Raw genomic sequence first — 19,047 nt, forward strand, 5'->3', positions numbered from 1 at the left:
ATTATTACAACAGGATCAAAGTAAAGTAAGTTTCATAGGTAAATATTAGGTTAGTTCTCCTTGTGGGCCATTTTAAGCCTAGCCAGTTTCCCTTTTTGTGATCAAATTAACCCAACCTATTACGTTAGAGATTGTCCTTACCCATGGTTGTTTTATATATATATATATATATATATATATATATATATATATATATATATATATATATATATATATATATTACCCCTTATGAGAATAACTGGGATCATAACATAGTTAATTTGAGGGGATAGGATAAAGCATTTAGGAGCTGTCTCTATCCATTAGTAGTACAGGGGAAAGTCCTGGAGTAAATGTTCTGCTTCCCATCCATAGATCCAAGTTGTGCTTGAGTATGGACAGGGATGAACTTTGTTTTATGTAGATGGGGAGTCTGTCTCACAGCAGCAGTATCTTTTGCAGGATATAAATGTCCTTCCAAACCAATCCGTTTATGTTGTAGAAGAAGTTTAGATCCCTAGACAGACTATTTCTGATGTCATTTCACTTGTTGATGTGCAGTAAATCCATCAGTATCTGGTCAGTGGATGCCCTGTATGTCAGACACAGGTCACCTATTGGCAGTCTGTAGGACACCGAGTAGAGATGCAAGGCTTTGAATTGGTTCATAATGGACATGTTATTTAGGCCTTGTATCCTTTTAGTATCTCTGTGGGTGTTCCATTTGCTGCATTTGTCTGGACAGATAGATGCCAAAGTGGGCATTATATTCAATGATCGGCCTAATGAGAGCTGAGTAAAGGGGGGACAATGACATCCCTAGATCTAGATACAATCAAATATATAAAGCCATTCTAACAACAACGGACACATGTTAGCCAAAAGTTAGGTCATTATACAAATAAGTTCCTAAATCACGAAAAACATGAGGCAATTCTAACAGGTTTAATCAACAGGAGTGATTGGATTTGCTTGAGTCTCAATGTGTAAAAGTGGCACCTTTGCAGTGATCTTTGGGTAGGTCCTCCTGATGTGGAAAACTAATGAAAGTACATTAAGAGGATACTTGTTTGCACTTCATTGTTTAATCTTATTTTGTTGAGGTTCAAATATGCCCATGTTACTGTCATGATTGGACCGTCTTAACCCCTAATGGACCGTCTTAATTCAGTTCCCTATATTAATCTAGCATGTCCAACGGTCAGTCAATGGTTTCCTCTCCAGCCCAGCTGGTGAATCTGGGAATTTTGAGGCAATGTTACAACTGTCTTATGTACACGGACAACCCTCTGCTCCTCCAAACAGGTTCAAATATATGTGAGAGATGCAACCATATAGCCAAACTGGAGGCTGAGCTCTCTCATCTCAAAACTGGTATAACCAGTCAGGAGAAGGTAACCTCACACAACACAATTCCAATATCACATAGTCCCACCACATCAGCGAACCAAACACATAAATACCCTAAAACATACTCAGAGGCTCTAAATAAAAATCTACCTAAGCAACAGAGACCTCCAAAGCAGACACAAGCAAACGCCACCCCAAAACAAAACATGCACAACACATAGCCCACAAAGTCAGTGTGCCAAGCAGCCACATCCCTTAAGGCTGAATAACGCACCAGATACTCTTGTAATAGGTTACTCTATTGTCAGACACACTGACATCCAACTCAACAGGCTGAACAAGGAGAAGGTCACAATGAGCTGCCTGTCAGGCGCTAGGATCCGCCACAAAACACAAGCACTCAGGTCACTCCAAAGCAAATACAAATATGACTCAGTCATTGTACATGCTGGTGTGAATGACCTGAGACGTACCTCCCTGGACTACATGAAAAGAGACATAGAGGAGCTCTCTGATCATGTAGCCTAGGCCGGTATGACCCTGACCTTAAGCAGCATCTTACTCTCACCTAGAATGATGCCACAGTACAAAGACAAAATGATCGATTTTAACAACTGGCTAAAATGTTGGTGTCATTCAAAGGGGATTCAGTGTCTATCAGCCTGGGATGACATGCTCGACAAGCCACGTTGCTTCGCTAGGGACGGCTTGCACCTGTCACCACTGGGCTTTCGGATACTGGCAAAGGCTCTGGCCACCCCCATAGTGCCTTTTTTAGGCAAGGCTCAAAAGTCAAACCCACCTCCATAGACAGCACAAGGTACAAAAAACTAAGGGTAATGCTGCTAAACGCCAGAAGTCTTAACCTCAAGATGCACACACTCGAAGCTCTCCTCAGTATGGAGAACATCGATATCTGTGCAGTGACAAAAACCTGGTTCAAGGCTCCAGAGAGCACCCCAGCACTACCAGGTTATACCTCATATTATGCTTTTCGGCCCCAAAACCCAGACCGAACCACAAAAGGAGGGGGAGTTTCCATATTTATCAAGGATATCCACACCTCCAGGTTAGTGGCATTGCATGAAGTATCAGAGACCATCCATGTGCAACTAACAGTGGGAAAAACTGCTTTTCAGTTTATAGCATCCTACAGACCACCCTCTCAAAGTCAGGAATCCCACTCGGCTTTCCTGAAAACATTGGAGAACATGAAGATCTCTCCAAACACCATTATATTGGGTGACTTCAACTACCCAAACATAGACTGGAAGCACTACTCAAGCCCCAGCACCTTAGCCCAAAGGTTCCTGGAAATTATAAACTCAAATGCTATGGAACAACTAGTCACCACTCCCACAAGAGGGGATAACATACTAGACCTGATCATTACCAACATGGGGACTCTATGCTCCACACCAGAAGTATATCCTTCATTGGTAAGATCAGACCATAAATTAATTTCACTGGATATCCACATCCTGACCTCACCGCCATCCCAGAAAACCACAGTGAAAAACTTCTCAAAAGCGAACTTCTCACTTCTCAAAACCGAAGTGAAATCTTTCAAGGCCCCAGGGCCAGTGGAAACTATGGCCCAAACTGCAGAATCCTATATAAACGCATTCTATGGACATCTCCAGGAATGCATGGATCAAGCTATCCCAAACAAAACCAAGACCCAATCATCCAAAGGCAGGCGTCCAGTCTGGTGGACCCCAGCCATAAACAGACTGTACAACAGAAGGAGGAAGATACTACATGACAGAGCAAAATCCCTAATAGGGAAGGCATCTCTGATCAGTACTAGCAAAAAATTATGATCCCTCATAAAATCCTCCAAGGCCAGCTTTGAGAGAAAAATTGCACAGGACACTAAAGACAATCATAAGGCTTTTTTCAGTTATGTTAGGAACCTGGGATGCAACTCCCAGACTTGTTCTGAGTTGATTCTAAACGACAAAAAATACACTGAACCCACAGACATTGCCAATATCCTGGCAGACAGGTTCAGTGCAAACTTCTCCACCCCCCCACAAAAGAGCAAGTGTCTATCCCAGCAGGGGGCTGCCTTCCAAACATCTCTGATGCTCAGGTGAAGGCTGCCCTCTCCAAAGCAAAAAACACTGCTTCCATGGGACCAGATGGCGTCCCGGGTTGCATCCTACATGAACTCCAAGAAGAACTAATCCCTCAAATAAAACAGCTGTACAATCTCAGCCTCACTACAGGATATGTGCCCACAGAATGGCGTACAGCAACAGTGGTCCCACTCCACAAAGGTGGAGCCTCCACAGACCCTGGAAACTATCGCCCCATAAGCCTGACTAGCTTAGTCTGCAAGGCTATGGAGAGGATCATCATGGAGCTCATAAACAAAGACATCGGGGACCTACAGACACTAGATCCTACCCAATTCGGCTTCATCAAGGGCAGATCCTGCCTTTTGAACCTGGTTGACTTCTTTGAAACAGTCACCAAAGCCATAGATGAAGGGAAGATAGTTCACACAGCCTATCTAGACCTAGCAAAGCATTTGACACAATACCCCACGCGGGCATCATAGATAAGCTATCCAGCTTAAATATAAACCCCTATGTCACAAGATGGGTCGCAAACTGGCTCAAAGACAGAACCCACAGAGTGAGAGTTGCTGGAGCCATGTCAGACTCGAAACCAGTCACAAGTGGTGTCCCACAAGGTTCTGTCCTGGGACTGCTCTTGTTCGGTATATACTTTTCCGAGGTACAGGCCAACGTGGGAGGACTATGGCTCACCAAGTTCGCAGATGACTGCAAACTGGGCGCCATAATCGACCCTCCAGCTGACACAAACATCCTTCAAAAAGGTCTCTCAGAGACGGATTACTGGTGCCAGAGCCATGGTCTAAAGCTAAATGCCAAAAAGTGTATAGTCATACCCTTTGGCAAAAACAATGTGCCCACAAACTACCACATAGGCGGTAAACCATTAAGTACAGAGAAAGTAATTAGGGATCTGGGGACCCAAGTTGATAGCAATCTCTCCTTTGACAACCACATTGCCAAAGTGGTTAGAAAGACTTTCTACACGGCCCACCTCATCATGAAAGGATTCACATCTAGATCAAGAGAGGTAATCGTGCCCCTCTATTCATCCCTCATCAGGCTCATCATAGAATACAATGCCCCTTTTGGGATGTACCTTACCAGACACCTGCAGCAATTAGAAAGACCCCAAAAGTGCCTCACCAACAGGATCAAGGGACTCAAACAGATGCCATATGCTGCTCGGTTAAAAAAACTCCAGCTCTACTCAGTTGCATACCGCCTATTTCAAGGCGATCTATGCCTGACATATAAAGCTATGTCCAATCCAGAATTAATGGACATGCTCCACCTCAGTAAATCTAAATCCCTTAGAGCCACACGCTCGAGGGACTTGAACCTCAGCACAGAAATAAATAGGACTTGCTGGAGGGACAGATTCATAACCCAGAGGCTCCCTTCGCTCTGGAATAGAATTCCAATTCATGTTAGGCAGAGCACCTCATTGAATCTCTTCAAGAAGAATCTTGATGAGTGAATGGAGGATTGTAGATTTGTTCCGGGGATTACGTCCGTGTCACTATTAGACAGAGGCACAGTATACTCAAATCAAGGGGTGGCGTAAGCCAAACAAAATCGGGCTAGGCTTATAATTGCCCCAGGGCAGATAGCCTAGTATGAACCTATAAAACCATTAATGTTTGACAAAGGCAAATTTAGTAAAAGCACTGTTAATAATGTAATACATCTTAAGATAATAGCTATTGCTTGAGATCAGTATTGTATATCCCAAATGATGATGGTGCATCAGCCAATATTCTTTTTTTTAGCCAATGTTAAACATTATCATACGATGGCATTGAACACATGCAATTGCTCAAATGAAGAAGATGTAAAGAAATGAAAGAATTTAAAAAATGTTAATGCTGATAATCAATCATTGAAACATCAGAATACACTGTCAGCTCACAATGGCATCAGGATCAGGCAGAATGCCTTTTTATGCTGTGAATTATGCACAGTTGTGCACAATGCAAATTTTCTGCAAACACGTTCTCATACACATTATAACCCTGATTTATACAGTTGAAAACTATTTTTGGGACTTTGTAGGAAGAAGCAAAAGTACTGCCATCTCCTTCGCCTGAAAAAAAAACAATGCTCTAGAAATACTGCTGTGTCTTCAACAGATGTATCCAAATTATTTTCACATGTTTTTTATGGAAAATGGAAAGGCATTTGCAACAATAGATGCAAAATGGAATAGTACATTAGTGGAACTGTTAGAAAAATAGTTGTGCTAGAATAATATATTAACTCAATAAGCTTGTTCCAGTCATAAAAAAATGTATGTAAGACCTAAGAAATAAAATATTAACTCTTGCAACATACTAATGTTAAAATATGTTTCAGTATATTCATCTTAATATCTGCTGGTAACCAGATTCTGCTTGACTCCTGTGTTTAATCATTCATATGTTTACCTGACGTAAGTGCAGCACTTGAATTTTCCTGTATTTAATTCATGTCTGTGATCTACTGATTACCTTACTGACTTCTGTACTTCACTGACTCAATATATGACTGATTTCTACACTTGATTTTTTATGGCTTGGGCTGTGACTGTAAAAGGCACTTGGATTAGCTCACGTAGCCAGTTAACAAAGAAAGAAACTAAAAACAGACTAAAAAAAGAAAAACTAATGAATTGATACCAGAAGGTTAAGTATCTGTTTTAAATTCTTGTAGAGTGAAACTTAAATAATGTGTTGCATGCAGGGAAGTCTTTGTGCTAAAGTATCCATTTCAAGTGATAATGCTGTATCAGTGCCTTGACCTTGAGGACTGTGGAGATATGTGCATTGTTACAGATTACCCGCTTGCATCAATGCACTACACAACCTGAATACAAAAATGGAGTCTTACAAATTACTTAGAGATACCATATCCATCTGAAATTTTTTTCATCCCAGTGCAGTACCTGTATTTCAAATGACCTGGCTGTTTCTGGTCACTGGTCTCTCCACTAGCAACAAAACATGGAATAATATAACTGCTGAAATGTCCTCTGAAATTTCTGATAAGCTCAACTCTGGCAGCACTGTATTCATCTGATCTGTGGATGAAGCAGAAAAGAAGAGTTAGCAGCTGCAAAATGTATATATGTATGTATGTATAATACAGACACACACACACACACACACACACACATAACTGCCAAAGCTGTAAACTACAAATAATGTCATATCTGAAAACAGAAGTATACCCATGAAACTGTGTTATGCCTCAGAATTACACACACACACACACACACACACAAACACAAACACACACACACACACACACACACACACACACACACACACACTCTCTCTCTCTCTCTCTCTATATATATATATATATATATATATGTAGACTACATCAACCACTTTTGCTTTTCTGCTTCCATTTTCTGTTTAAGATTTCAAGTTCTAGATCCTTACGGGACTGTCTTTCCAGATAATTTATCATCTCATACATAATGCAGCAAGTCTAATTTACCTATATGTCTCTCCTATAGGTTCATAGGTAGGTACTAGGCTATCGGCCCGAGGGCCTACGTAAGCCTAGCCAACAAGGTTCCCTGGCTTATGCCACCCAAGAAAGTTATTTTCCTGTGCCACTGTGGAGCAGAGACACAGAAGTGATCCCCGGGGTGCATTTCCTATTTCCCATCCACTCATCAAGATTTTTCTTGAAGAGTGCTAATGAAGAACTTTGCTTGACATAGATAGGTAGCCTGTTCCAGAGTATGGGAAGTCTCTGGGACAGGAATCTATCCCTCCAGCATGTCCTGTTTATTGTGCTGACAAGGTTTAGGTCTCTATAACCTCTAGGAAGCTGTGATTAAAAACTAAATGTGTAAGGCACTGCTAACAATCTAAAATGAGATTTTTTAGCATGTGCTTTCAAGTTAATCCATAAAGTCTTTTTTTTTTCCTTTCTTTCTCTCTTCAGGTTTTCATTTTCTGTAGTAAATGGAAAATTATAATTGTTTTGTGAAACGGCAGTATCGTGGCTTGTATTGCCTGCACTAAAGAATAAACCTGAAGCAGAGGAGAACTGACAGAATGAGAACATCCTAATATGTTCGAAAGAGGTCTATATTAAGAGAGCGAAAAGATGTTTGCGCGAATATGTACACGTCAAACCATATAGCATGAAGTGGACTTAGAGCGAAAGTCGAAAACTGCGAAAATGGATATATCGAATTTCCATGGTTGGCCCGTTTGTGGATTAGCTGCATAAGGTAAGTGTTGGATAGTTATTTTAGGATAGGGCGAGGGTTAAGGTAAGTGCTTAGATAAGTAATGTATGTTAGATTTAGTGTAGGGTTAGAGGTAGGGTTTGTTAAATGTATGTATGTAGGCTATTTATTTTGTTTGTGTATATTTTCGTAGGGGAAATGTGCGGTAGTTACGGACCCTAGGGTTAGAGAGGGGTTAAGGATAGTGCATAGATAGTTTTGTATGTGGGGTTTAGTAGTGTTGGAGGTAGGGGTTTGTTAAATGTATGTATATGGATTATTTGTTTTGTTTGGGTGTATGTCTGTAAGGGATGTGTGCGGTAGTTACGGACCTTAGGGTTAGGGAGGGGTTAAGGAAAGTGCATAGTTAGTTGTGTATGTGGAGTTTAGTGTCAGGTTAGAAGTAGGCTTTTGTGCTTTACTTTAGGTTAGAAGTAGGGTTTGGTTAGTGTATGAATGTGGTTTATTTATTTTATTTGGGTAGGTTGTATATATGTAGTGGTGGGGTTGGCCGACTATGACAGTTCGATTTTTTTTTCACTGTTTAGTGCGTTTGGGATTTTCATGTTTCGCAGTATAGGGGTCGATATTTTGGTATTCGCTCATAGTGTTTTCGCTTTCATAATATAGACCCGTTTAAAAGATATAAGGTCTAGCATTACTTGACACATGACATTATCTCTAAATTGCTGCAAGAGAACAACTGAAAAAAAAATTCTTTGTAAAGTGGGAATGTCAAATAACACATAATCATGAACAGAAATGTCAGGCAGCACATGAATATTACTGTGTGCATTTGTTGCCAAAATGCATATCACATGGAAAGCATCTCAACCATTTTAGGCACTAGTAAACAAAGCAGTTTAAACACAGGAAAGATAAAGTAATGTTACCTAATTAACAAAACAGCTAATACATTTCTGAATGCTCTAAGTTACCATAACTACATGGAATGCCGAACCTTTCACAACACTTAGACATATACAGGCATTAACTCACAATTATTTATTTTTTTATTTATTCTTTGTGATGGGCTAGCCCTTCTACGCTAGTAGAGTCCTTTCAGGGGAGATCCATGGTAGCATTTAACTACTAGGGTAAATCTGGCCAAGGCATCAGAGAACTTCTACTCTTTTCGATAGGTGCTGTGGAATCTTTTACATCAACTTGAGCTACTACCAACTCAGACAGATGGGGCCCTTGGTTTAATGTCTCAGCTGAAGTATGATACACTCCGGAGGGCAGCACCCCCTTATGCTGCACTACACTGTCAGTAATCGATCAGCTGGGTGTAGAATAGAACCCACAGCTACCTGTTGCATCAATGACATTACAATCAAAGGTCAAATTCTAAAACAGGCCTGCTCTGTAAACATGGAGTTTGGTGCCCTGCCTATGATGCTAGGGATCCAAGTCTGAATATGGGTCTGAGTGCCATTTTAGCTTGCAGTGGGAAAGACTGTTGGCCTGCACTTTCATTTTGTGATGAGGGTAAAGGATTTGGCCACAGCACTGTTGGCAAAAAACTGAAGTGCATATTGTATATTGTACTTTCTTTGTTGTCTCTAAATATTTCTGTTAAATTCTATGTAAACCAACACTGTACCTGTCAATGTTATTCTTGTTTTATTGGAGCTTTTCTCGCCAGGCATCCACTGAAAATGGGCTCACACCCAGACGGACTATCCTGGTCAACAAATGTAAAATAAATAAATAAATATTATTCTAAATGCATGCAGCAGAGCACAGGCATACTAAGTACACTGTATACAGGTTGACTTGATAAAACAAATTAATCCCCAGTTCAGACTAGGGAAACTGGAATGCATTCTGCACTAGTGTGACCAGTATTTAACTACAGTATGTAGTCCTAATGTGAAAATGATGAAAGATAAACCAGTCAATTATGGCTAGAGTGAGGACTGGGGCAAACGGAGCTTGACAAGACCAAAATGACAAACTACTATGAAAAAAGAACAGAATCACTGCATAATTCACCCTTGCAAAAGTCTTCAACATGCCAGTAAAGTACCTGTTTTTTCTGATACTGGTAAGATCCAATTTAACATAAGGGAGTGATCCACTAAGCCAAAACACTTGATACTGCTTTCACTACATCTGTGAGAAGGACCGACAAGTAAATAAGCATCTTATGGACCTAAGCAAAAGAATAATAAAGAGAATAACTGCTCTATGTTACAAGGTGAGTATGACAATCATCAATAAAATTCTCTAAGAAAATCAAAAACTGCAGTGAATATATAACTAGCACATTAAGGAAAATAGTCTTTATCATGTCTTCACACCAGTGTGTTGGTATAAACCCTGATGATAATCTAAAGGATAAAGATGTTGGGTCCAGCAATTCTTCAAGTACCACAGAATTTTTCTCATGTGTAGTCTGGCTAGTGGTATCATGAGGATACCTTGGTTGGGAGGGTGGCTTAATGGTTAAGGTGTTTGCCTTGCAAACACAAGGTACAGGGTTTGAATCTCACAGGGGATAACTGTCTAGGCTTAAAATGGCTCGCAAAGGCAGTTAGCCTAGTACTAACCTATGTACCTATGACATAAATTGACATGGGTTACCAAAAAGTGATTTTTTAACTGTCGAGGCTGCCCACTAAAGTGCGCTAGCCTGTGCATTTAATATACTGTTGTTTCCATGCATTTTTCTGTAGTTTTCTCACAAAAAAAAAACAAAAAAACAATAAAAATCTTTGTCTTCCCGCCTTTCCTTGACTAGAGTAGTCCATTATACAGGCTTTGCTGTATTCTGGACTTTGGGATAGTTCCTGTGTTGCCCATTGCCTTACTTGGATAGAAGGAAGTTTCTTTGCTCACCAGTGGGAGTGGGGAGCCTTGAGCAGCCTATCTGTCCTTGAAGGAGTGACCCCAGCACAAGATCTGGTAGTAATTGGTCGATTTGGACCATTTCTAGCTCCTTTGAAGTTCCCTGTTTTAAAATCCGCTTTTGCGTGGTTTTGCGCGATTGTGTGCATAGCGCAGTGGCAGTTAAACAAGTTTAAACTATTTCTGGCTCCGCCAAGACTGCTCTTCAGGTTTTTCCCTTAAAACAGCTCTACTTTCAATAAAATCAGTCTATTCTCTATTTAATAAGCCCAGCACTTGCTCCTAAAGCTATTTTACAAAAGTAAAGCACTCAAACTAAAGAAAGCACTACATCCACCTACAATCCCTGTGAGTACCCATTTCCTTTTAGTCCTTTCTAACTCAGTTACACAGCAATCCCTTGCACTATTCTAGCATGTCGAGTGGTAAATTACTGGCGACCTCTCCAGTTCAGCTGGTTAATCTGGCAATCTTGAGGCAATGTTACAACTGCCTCATGTACACAGACAACCCTCTCCTCCTCCCAACAAATACAAATACATGCGAGAGATGCAACTATATAGCCAAACTGGAGGCTGAGCTCTCTCGACTCAGGACTGGCAAGACCAGTCAGGAGGAGAAGGTAACCACACACACCACAAACCCAGTCTCACATAGACCTACCACAACTGCAAACCAAACACATAAACACACAAAGATATATTCAGAGGCTCTAATTAAAAATCTACCAAAACAACAGAGGCTTCCAAAGCAGACATCCAATAAACCACCACCTCAAAACACAGCACATGCAACACATAAGTCAGTGTGCCAAACAGTCACAGCCCTTAAGGCCAAATACCATGCCGGATACACTTGTAATAGGTGACACTATAGTCAGACACACTGACGTCCCGCTCACCAGAATGAACAAGGAAAAAGTAACAGTGAGCTGCCTGTCGGGCGCTAGAATCCGCCACATAACACAAGCACTCAGGTCACTCCAAAGCAAGTACAAATATGACTCGGTCATTGTTCATGCCGGCGTGAATGACTTGAGACATACCTCCCTGGACTACATGAAAAGAGACATAGAGGAGCTCTCCGATTATGTAGCCCAGGCCGGTATGACCCTGACTCTGAGCAGCATCTTACCCTCACCAAGAATGATGCCACAGTACAAAGACAAGATGATCAACTTTAATAATTGGCTTAATTACTGGTGTCATTCTAAGGGGATCCAATGTCTGTCTGCCTGGGAGGACATGCTTGACAAGCCACGCTGCTTCGCAAGGGATGGCTTGCACCTGTCACCCCTAGGCTTCCGGATATTGGCAAAGGCTCTTGCCACCCTCATAGTGCCTTTTTTAGGCAAGGCTCAAAAGACAAACCCACTAAGGGTAATGCTGCTCAACACCAGAAGTCTAAACCTCAAGATGCAGGCTCTTGAAGCTCTCCTCAGTATGGAGAGTATTGATGTCTGTGCAGTGACAGAAACCTGGTTCAAGGCTCCTGAGAGCACCCCAGCACTACCAGGTTATACCTCATATCATGCTTTTCGGCCCCAAAACTTGGACCGAACCACAAAGGGAGGGGGAGTTTCCATATTCATCAAAGATACCCACACCTCCAGGTTAGTGACAACGCACAAAGCATCGGAGACCATCCATGTGCAACTAACCGTAGGCAAAACTGCCATACAATTTGTAGCATGCTACAGACCACCCTCCCAAACTCAGGAACCCCACTCAGCCTTCCTGAAGACACTGGAGAATATGAATGTCTCACCAAATACCATCATATTGGGAGACTTCAACTATCCAAACATAGACTGGGAGCATTACTTAAGCCCCAACACCCTAGCCCAAAGGTTCCTAGAATTCATAAACTCAAATGCAATGGAACAACTAGTTACCACTCCCACAATAGGAGATAATATACTAGACCTGATCATCACAAACATGGGGACACAATGTTCCACACCAGAAGTATACCCCTCACTATTGAGATCAGACCACAAACTAATCTCACTGGAAATCCACATCCCACCCCCAACCCCAGCGCAAAAGACCACAGTGAGAAACTTCTCAGAAGCCGACTTTACACTTCTTAAGACTGAAGTGGTATCCTTCAAGCCCTCTGGGCCAGCGGAAACCACACCCCACACTGCTGAATCCTTTATAAATGCTTTCTACGAACACCTCCAAGAATGCATGGATCATGCAATCCCAAATAAAACCAAGACCCTTTCCACCAAAGGCAGGCATCCTGTCTGGTGGACCCCAGCCATAAACAAACTTTATAACAGGAGGAGGAAGCTACTACAGGACAGAGCAAAATCCCAAAAAGGGAAGGCATCTCTGATCAGTACTAGCAAAAAACTACGATCACTCATAAAATAATCCAAGGCCAACTTTGAGAGAAAAATCGCAAAAGACACTAAAGATAATCACAAGGCCTTCTTTAGTTATGTTAGAAACCTGAGTGGAAACCCCCAGATATGCTCAGAGTTAGTCCTAAACGACAAAAAATACACTGAACCCACAGCTATTGCCAACATACTGGCAGACAGGTTCAGTGCAAATTCCCCCCCCCCCCCAAAAGAATAAATATCTATCCCAGTTGAATGTAGCCTCCCTGACATCTCAGATGTCCAGGTGAGAGCCGCCCTCTCCAAAGCTAAAAACACAGCATCAATGGGACCAGACGGTGTCCCGGGTTGCGTGCTACATGAACTCCAAGAGGAACTAAACTCGCACATAAGGATGCTGTTTAATCTTAGCCTTACTACAGGACATGTACCCAAAGAATGACGTACAGCAACAGTGGTTCCACTCCACAAAGGAGGTGCTTCTACGGACCCTGAAAATTACCGCCCCATAAGCTTGACGAGCTTGGTCTGCAAAGCTATGGAGAGGATCATTATGGAACTCATAAACAAATACATTGGGGACCTACAGACACTTGATCCTACCCAATTTGGCTTTGTTAAGGGCAGATACTGCCTTTTGAACCTGGTCGACTTTTTTGAAACAGTCACTAAAGCCATCGATGAGGGTAAGGCAGTTCACACAGCCTACCTTGACCTTGCAAAGGCCTTCCACACAATACCCCACTCGGGCATCATAGACAAGCTCCCTAGCTTAAATGTAAACCCATATGTCACAAGATGGGTTGCAAACTGGCTAAAGGACAGAACCCACAAGGTCAGAATTGCTGGAGCCATGTCAGATTCTAAGCCAGTCACAAGTGGTGTCCCACAGGGCTCGGTCTTGGGACCCCTCTTGTTTGGCATTTATTTTTCAGAGGTAAAAGCAAACATTGGAGGTTTGTGGCTGACACAGTTTGCAGATGACTGCAAACTGGGCGCCATAATTGATACTCCAGTGGACACATACATCCTCCAGAAGGTCCTCACAAAAACGGATGACTGGTGCCAGAGTCATGGCCTTAAACTGAATGCCAAAAAATGTATAGTCATACCCTTTTGGAAAAATAAAGTACCCACAAATTACCACATAGGTGGTAATCCATTAAGTACAGAAGAAATAATCAGGGACTTAGGGACCCAAGTTGACAGTGACCTCTCATTTGACACCCACGTTGCCAAAGTGGTTAGGAAGACCTTCTACCTTGCCCACCTTATCATGAAAGGATTCACATCTAGATCAAGAGATGTCATTGTGCCCCTATACTCTTCCATTATCAGGCCCATGACTGAGTACAATGCCCCATTTGGTATGTACCTTACCCGGCACCTGCAGCAGCTGGAAAGACCTCCAAAGTACCTCACCAAGAGGATCAAGGGTCTCAAACATATGTCATATGCTGCCAGACTGAAGAAACTCCAGCTCTATTCAGTAGCATACCACCTACTCAGAGGAGATCTATGCCTGACGTACAAGGCCATGTCCAATCCAGAATTGATGGACATGCTCCACCTCAAAAAATCCAAATCCATCAGAGCCATGAGAGCAAGAGATTTGAACCTCAACACAGATATGAATAGGACTTGCTGGAGGGACAGATTCATAACTCAGAGGCTTCCCACACTCTGGAACAAAATCCCAGTCCATGTTAGGCAGAGCCCCTCACTGACTCTCTTCAAGAGAAATCTTGACAAGTGGATGGGAGATCGTAGGTTTACCCCAGGGGTCATCTCTGTGTCACTACTGGACAGAGGCATAGTAAACTAAACCTTATATATGGGCACAGTTGTATCAGTCCAAGGGGTGGCGGAAGCCACATACACTCTGGCTAGGCTTATAAATGCCCTAGTGCAGATAGCCTAGTACTAACCTATGAACCTATGATGTCATAAGGCCTGGAATTTTGAGGAACTCTCGTGCAAGAGAAAAATCCAAGAAAAAGCACTAAGTCATAACTTTGTCATCTGTCAGGAAGGCCATCCTTTTTAGTATGTCTTTCCAACACCCCAGGAAAACAATTCATTGTAAGGGTGAAATGGACTTCTGAAGGATCATTTTGAAGCCCAGGTGGGAAAGGGGGATGTGACCTTATCTAAAGACACCAAGTACCTGGATACAAAATCTGCACAAATCAGCAAGTCATCTTCTTCTTTCTTCTTCTTTCAGCTGTTCCCGTTAGGGGTCGCCACAGCAGATCATCTGTTTCCATTTCTTCCTGTCCTCTGCATCATGCTCTTTCACACCAGCCACCTGCATGTCCTCTGTCACCACATCCATAAACCTTATCTTAGACCTTCCTCTTTTCTTCTTACCTGACAGCTCCATCCTTAGCATCCTTTTCTCAATATACCCAGCATCCCTCTTCAGCACATGTCCCAGCCAACGCAATCTCACCTCTCTTGCTTTGTCTCCAAACTGTCCAACCTGAGCTGACCCTCTAATATACTGATTCCTAATCCTGTCCATCCTAGTCACACCCAGTGCAAATCTTAACATCTTTAACTCTGCCACATCCAGCTCTGACTCCTGCCTTTTCATCAATGCCACTGTCTCCAACCCATATAACATAGCTGGTCTCACTACCCTCTTGTAGACCTTCCCTTTCACTCTTACTGCTAGCCGTCTGTCACAAATCACTCCTGACACACTTCTCCACCCATTCCACCCTGCCTATACTCTCTTCTTCACCTCTCTTCCACACTCACCAATACTACGAACTGTTGACCCCAAGTACTTAAACTCATCCACCTTTACCAACTCTACTCCCTGCATCCTCACCATTCCTCTACCCTCCCTCACATTTACATGCATATATTCTGTTTTAGCCCTGCTGACCTTCATTCCTCTCCTCTCTAAAGGTTATCTCCACCTCTCCAGGGTCTCCTCAACCTGGTTCCTACTCTCACTACATATCACAATGTCATCTGCAAACATCATAGTCCACAGGGCCTCCTGTCTGATCTCATCTGTCAACCTGTCCATCACCACTGCAAATAAGAAAGGGCTCAGAGCTAATCCTTGATGTAATCCCACCTCCACCTTAAACGTATCTGTCACTCCCACCGCAGTCCTCACCAATGTCACACTACCCTCGTACATATCTTGTACCACTCTTACATACTTCTCTGCCACTCCAGACTTCCTCATACAATACCACAACTCCTCTTTAAGCACCCTGTCATATGCTTTCTCTAAGTCCACAAAGACACAATGCAACTCCTTCTGACCTTCTCTGTATTTCTTCAACAACACACTCAGAGCAAATATTTCATCTGTAGTGCTCTTTCCTGGCATGAAACCATACTGCTGATCACTAATCATCACCTCCCTTCTTAACCTAGCTTCCACTACTCTTTCCCATAACTTCAAGCTGTGACTGATCAATTTTATCCCTCTGTAGTTACTGCAGCTCCGCACATCACCCTTATTCTTAAATATAGGTACCAAAACACTTTTTCTCCACTCCTCAGGCATCCTCTGACTTTCCAAAATTTCATTAAACAATCTGGTTAAAAATTCCACTGCCATTTCACCTAAGCACCTCCATGCTTCCAATGGTATGTCATCTGGGTCAACAACCTTTCCATTCTTCATCCTATTCATAACTGTCCTTACTTTCTCCTTGCTAATCTGTTTCACTTCCTGATTCACTATCCCCACAACATCCAACCTTCTCTCTCTCTCATTCTCTTCATTCATCAGCCATTCAAAGTACTCTTTCCATCTACTCATCACACTCTCCTCACTTGTGAGTACGTTTCCCTCACTATCCTTTATCACCTTACCTGCTGCATATCTTTCCCAGCTCTGTCCCTCTGTCTAGCCAATCAGTACAGGTCCATTTCTCCCTCTTTAGTGTCCAGTCTCTCATACAACTCTCCATATGCCTTATCCTTAGACTTCGCCACCTGTCTCTTTGCCATGCGTCTCATCTCCTTATACTCATGTCTACTTTCTTTACCTCTTTGACAATCCCACTTCTTTTTTGCCAGCCTCTTCCTCTGTATACTCTCCTGTACTTCCTCATTCCACCACCATGTCTCCTTGTCTTCCTTCCTCTGTCCAGATGTCACACCAAGCACCTTTCTAGCAGTCTCCCTTACTAGCTCTGCTGTAGTTACCCAGCTATTCGGTAACTCTTCACTGCCTCCCAATGCCTGTCTTAACTCTTCCCTGAACTCCACCTCACAATCACCCTTTTTTAACTTCCACCATTTAATCCTTGGCACTGCTTTTACACTCCTCCTCCTCTTCTTGATTACCAACGTCATCCTACAGATCACCATTCTATGCTGCTTAACTACACTTTCCCCTGTCACCACTTTACAGTCTCCAATCTCCTTCAGACTGGCCCTCCTACATAGGATATAATCCACCCATATGCATATTCCTCCACTCTTGTACATCATCCTATGCTCCTCCCTCTTCTTAAAATATGCATTCACCACAGCCGTGTCCATCCTTTTCACAAAATCCACAATCTGACCTTCTGCATTCCTCTCCTTAACACCATATCTACCCATCACTTCCCCAACATGCCCATTGAGGTCTGCTCCAGTCACTAGTCTCTCACCCTTGGGTACACTCACCACCACTTCATCCAACTCACTCCAAAATTTTTCTTTCTCATCCATCGCACACCCAACTTGTAGAGCATATGCACTAACAACATTTATCATTACACCATCAATTTCAAGCTTCATAAAAATCACTCTATCAGACATTCTCTTCACCTCCAAAACACTCTTGGCATACTGTTCCTTTAGGATAACCCCTACCCAATTTCTACTGCCATCCACACCATGACAGAACAATTTGAACCCGCCTCCTATACACCTGGCCTTACTTCCCTTCCATCTGGCCTCTTGCACGCACAATATATCAACCTTCCTTCTCTCCATCATATCAGCTAGCTCTCTCCCTATACCAGTCATACTGCCAACATTCAAAGTTCCTAACCTCACTACTACACTCCTAACCTTCCTTCTCTCTTCCTGCCTTCGGGCACGCTTTCCCCCCTCCTCTTCTCCTTCGGCCAACAGTAGCCCAATTTTTGCCAGCACCCTATTGGCTAACAGTACTGGTGGCGGTCGTTGTTAACCCAGGCCTCGACCGATCCGGTATGGAAATATGAAATGTTCTCCACATAGGGTTCTGCAATAGGCAGCCACTGGGGTCAGGCACTTTGTAAACACTTGAGGTGCAGTAGATTGCCCAAAGGGTAATGCAGCAAACTAATAATAAAAGCCAGGCACAGCAAATCTCAAAATATTCCTGAAATTGGAAGCAATAGGAACACAATGATGAGCGTCCTTGATATCTAAAGTCACCATGAAATGGTGGTCTGCAAGCAATTCTAGGACGGACTGTAAGGCGAGCATTTGAATTTCAGAACTTTTACAAAGGTGCTTAGACTGTAAGGTGAACATCTGAATTTCAGAACTTTTACAAATGTGCTTAGAAATGACATATCTGAGGTGGGTCTCCAGGAGTGCTCCTTTTTTGGTACCAAAAAGATTATGAAGTAAATTCCTTTGCCCTTGTATATCACAGGCACTAGTTCTATGACCTCTGCTTCTACAAAGTAATGGAGTACTAGAGGAAACAGCTCTAGCTGGTCTGGTGGGTGTGCAGAAACTCTTCTAAAAGGAGTGGGATTTTCTATCCACTGCCAATTATTTTCAGAATCCATTTGTCTGAAACTATTAACGGACAGTCTATAGGGTTGACAGAGAACCTGGGGAAAGTAGAAAGAGAAGTATGGGCAGAAGGGGGGTACAGGGTACTCTGGAACTTGGCATAGTCGTTCCTTTACAGGGGGTTGATCCTTTTTTGGAAAGGAATCCCCCTTGTTTAGTTTCAAAGAATTATCCTCCTGCCTTTTCCTTTTGGATCCTCGACTTTTGTTTGGCTGGGATTTTTGTTTGTTCTGTCCCATGAAAGAAGGCATCTTGTTTGGGGAGAACTTAGGTACATGCAGCCATCATCCCACTGTTTGAGAATCTGTGTACCAGAGAAGCCAAACACCAATTCAAAATTTAAAGTACATTCACATTTCAGCTTTAAAATCATCAGAGAAGTTCTAATTACATAATGTTCTGATTATGTAACCAAACATACCTTATTAATAGAGCAGCATTTCTCC

At 42.5% G+C, this 19,047-nt stretch overlaps 1 protein-coding gene across 2 annotated transcripts in view; it reads right to left on the minus strand.

The window, feature by feature from the left end:
* CFAP74 (cilia and flagella associated protein 74) overlaps positions 1 to 19,047 on the minus strand; it is a 3,161,205-nt gene that overhangs the window by 543,098 nt on the left and 2,599,060 nt on the right. For both annotated transcript variants that reach the window (XM_044062943.1, XM_044062944.1), the window contains exon 28: positions 6,337 to 6,471. In XM_044062943.1, coding sequence (XP_043918878.1) covers positions 6,337 to 6,471 — 135 coding nt within the window. The remainder of the gene's footprint in view (positions 1 to 6,336; positions 6,472 to 19,047) is intronic.

Source organism: Protopterus annectens, chromosome 2.part1, assembly GCF_019279795.1.
Source record: "Protopterus annectens isolate FY-2018-M chromosome 2.part1, PAN1.0, whole genome shotgun sequence".
In the NCBI taxonomy this organism is placed as follows: domain Eukaryota; kingdom Metazoa; phylum Chordata; order Ceratodontiformes; family Protopteridae; genus Protopterus; species Protopterus annectens.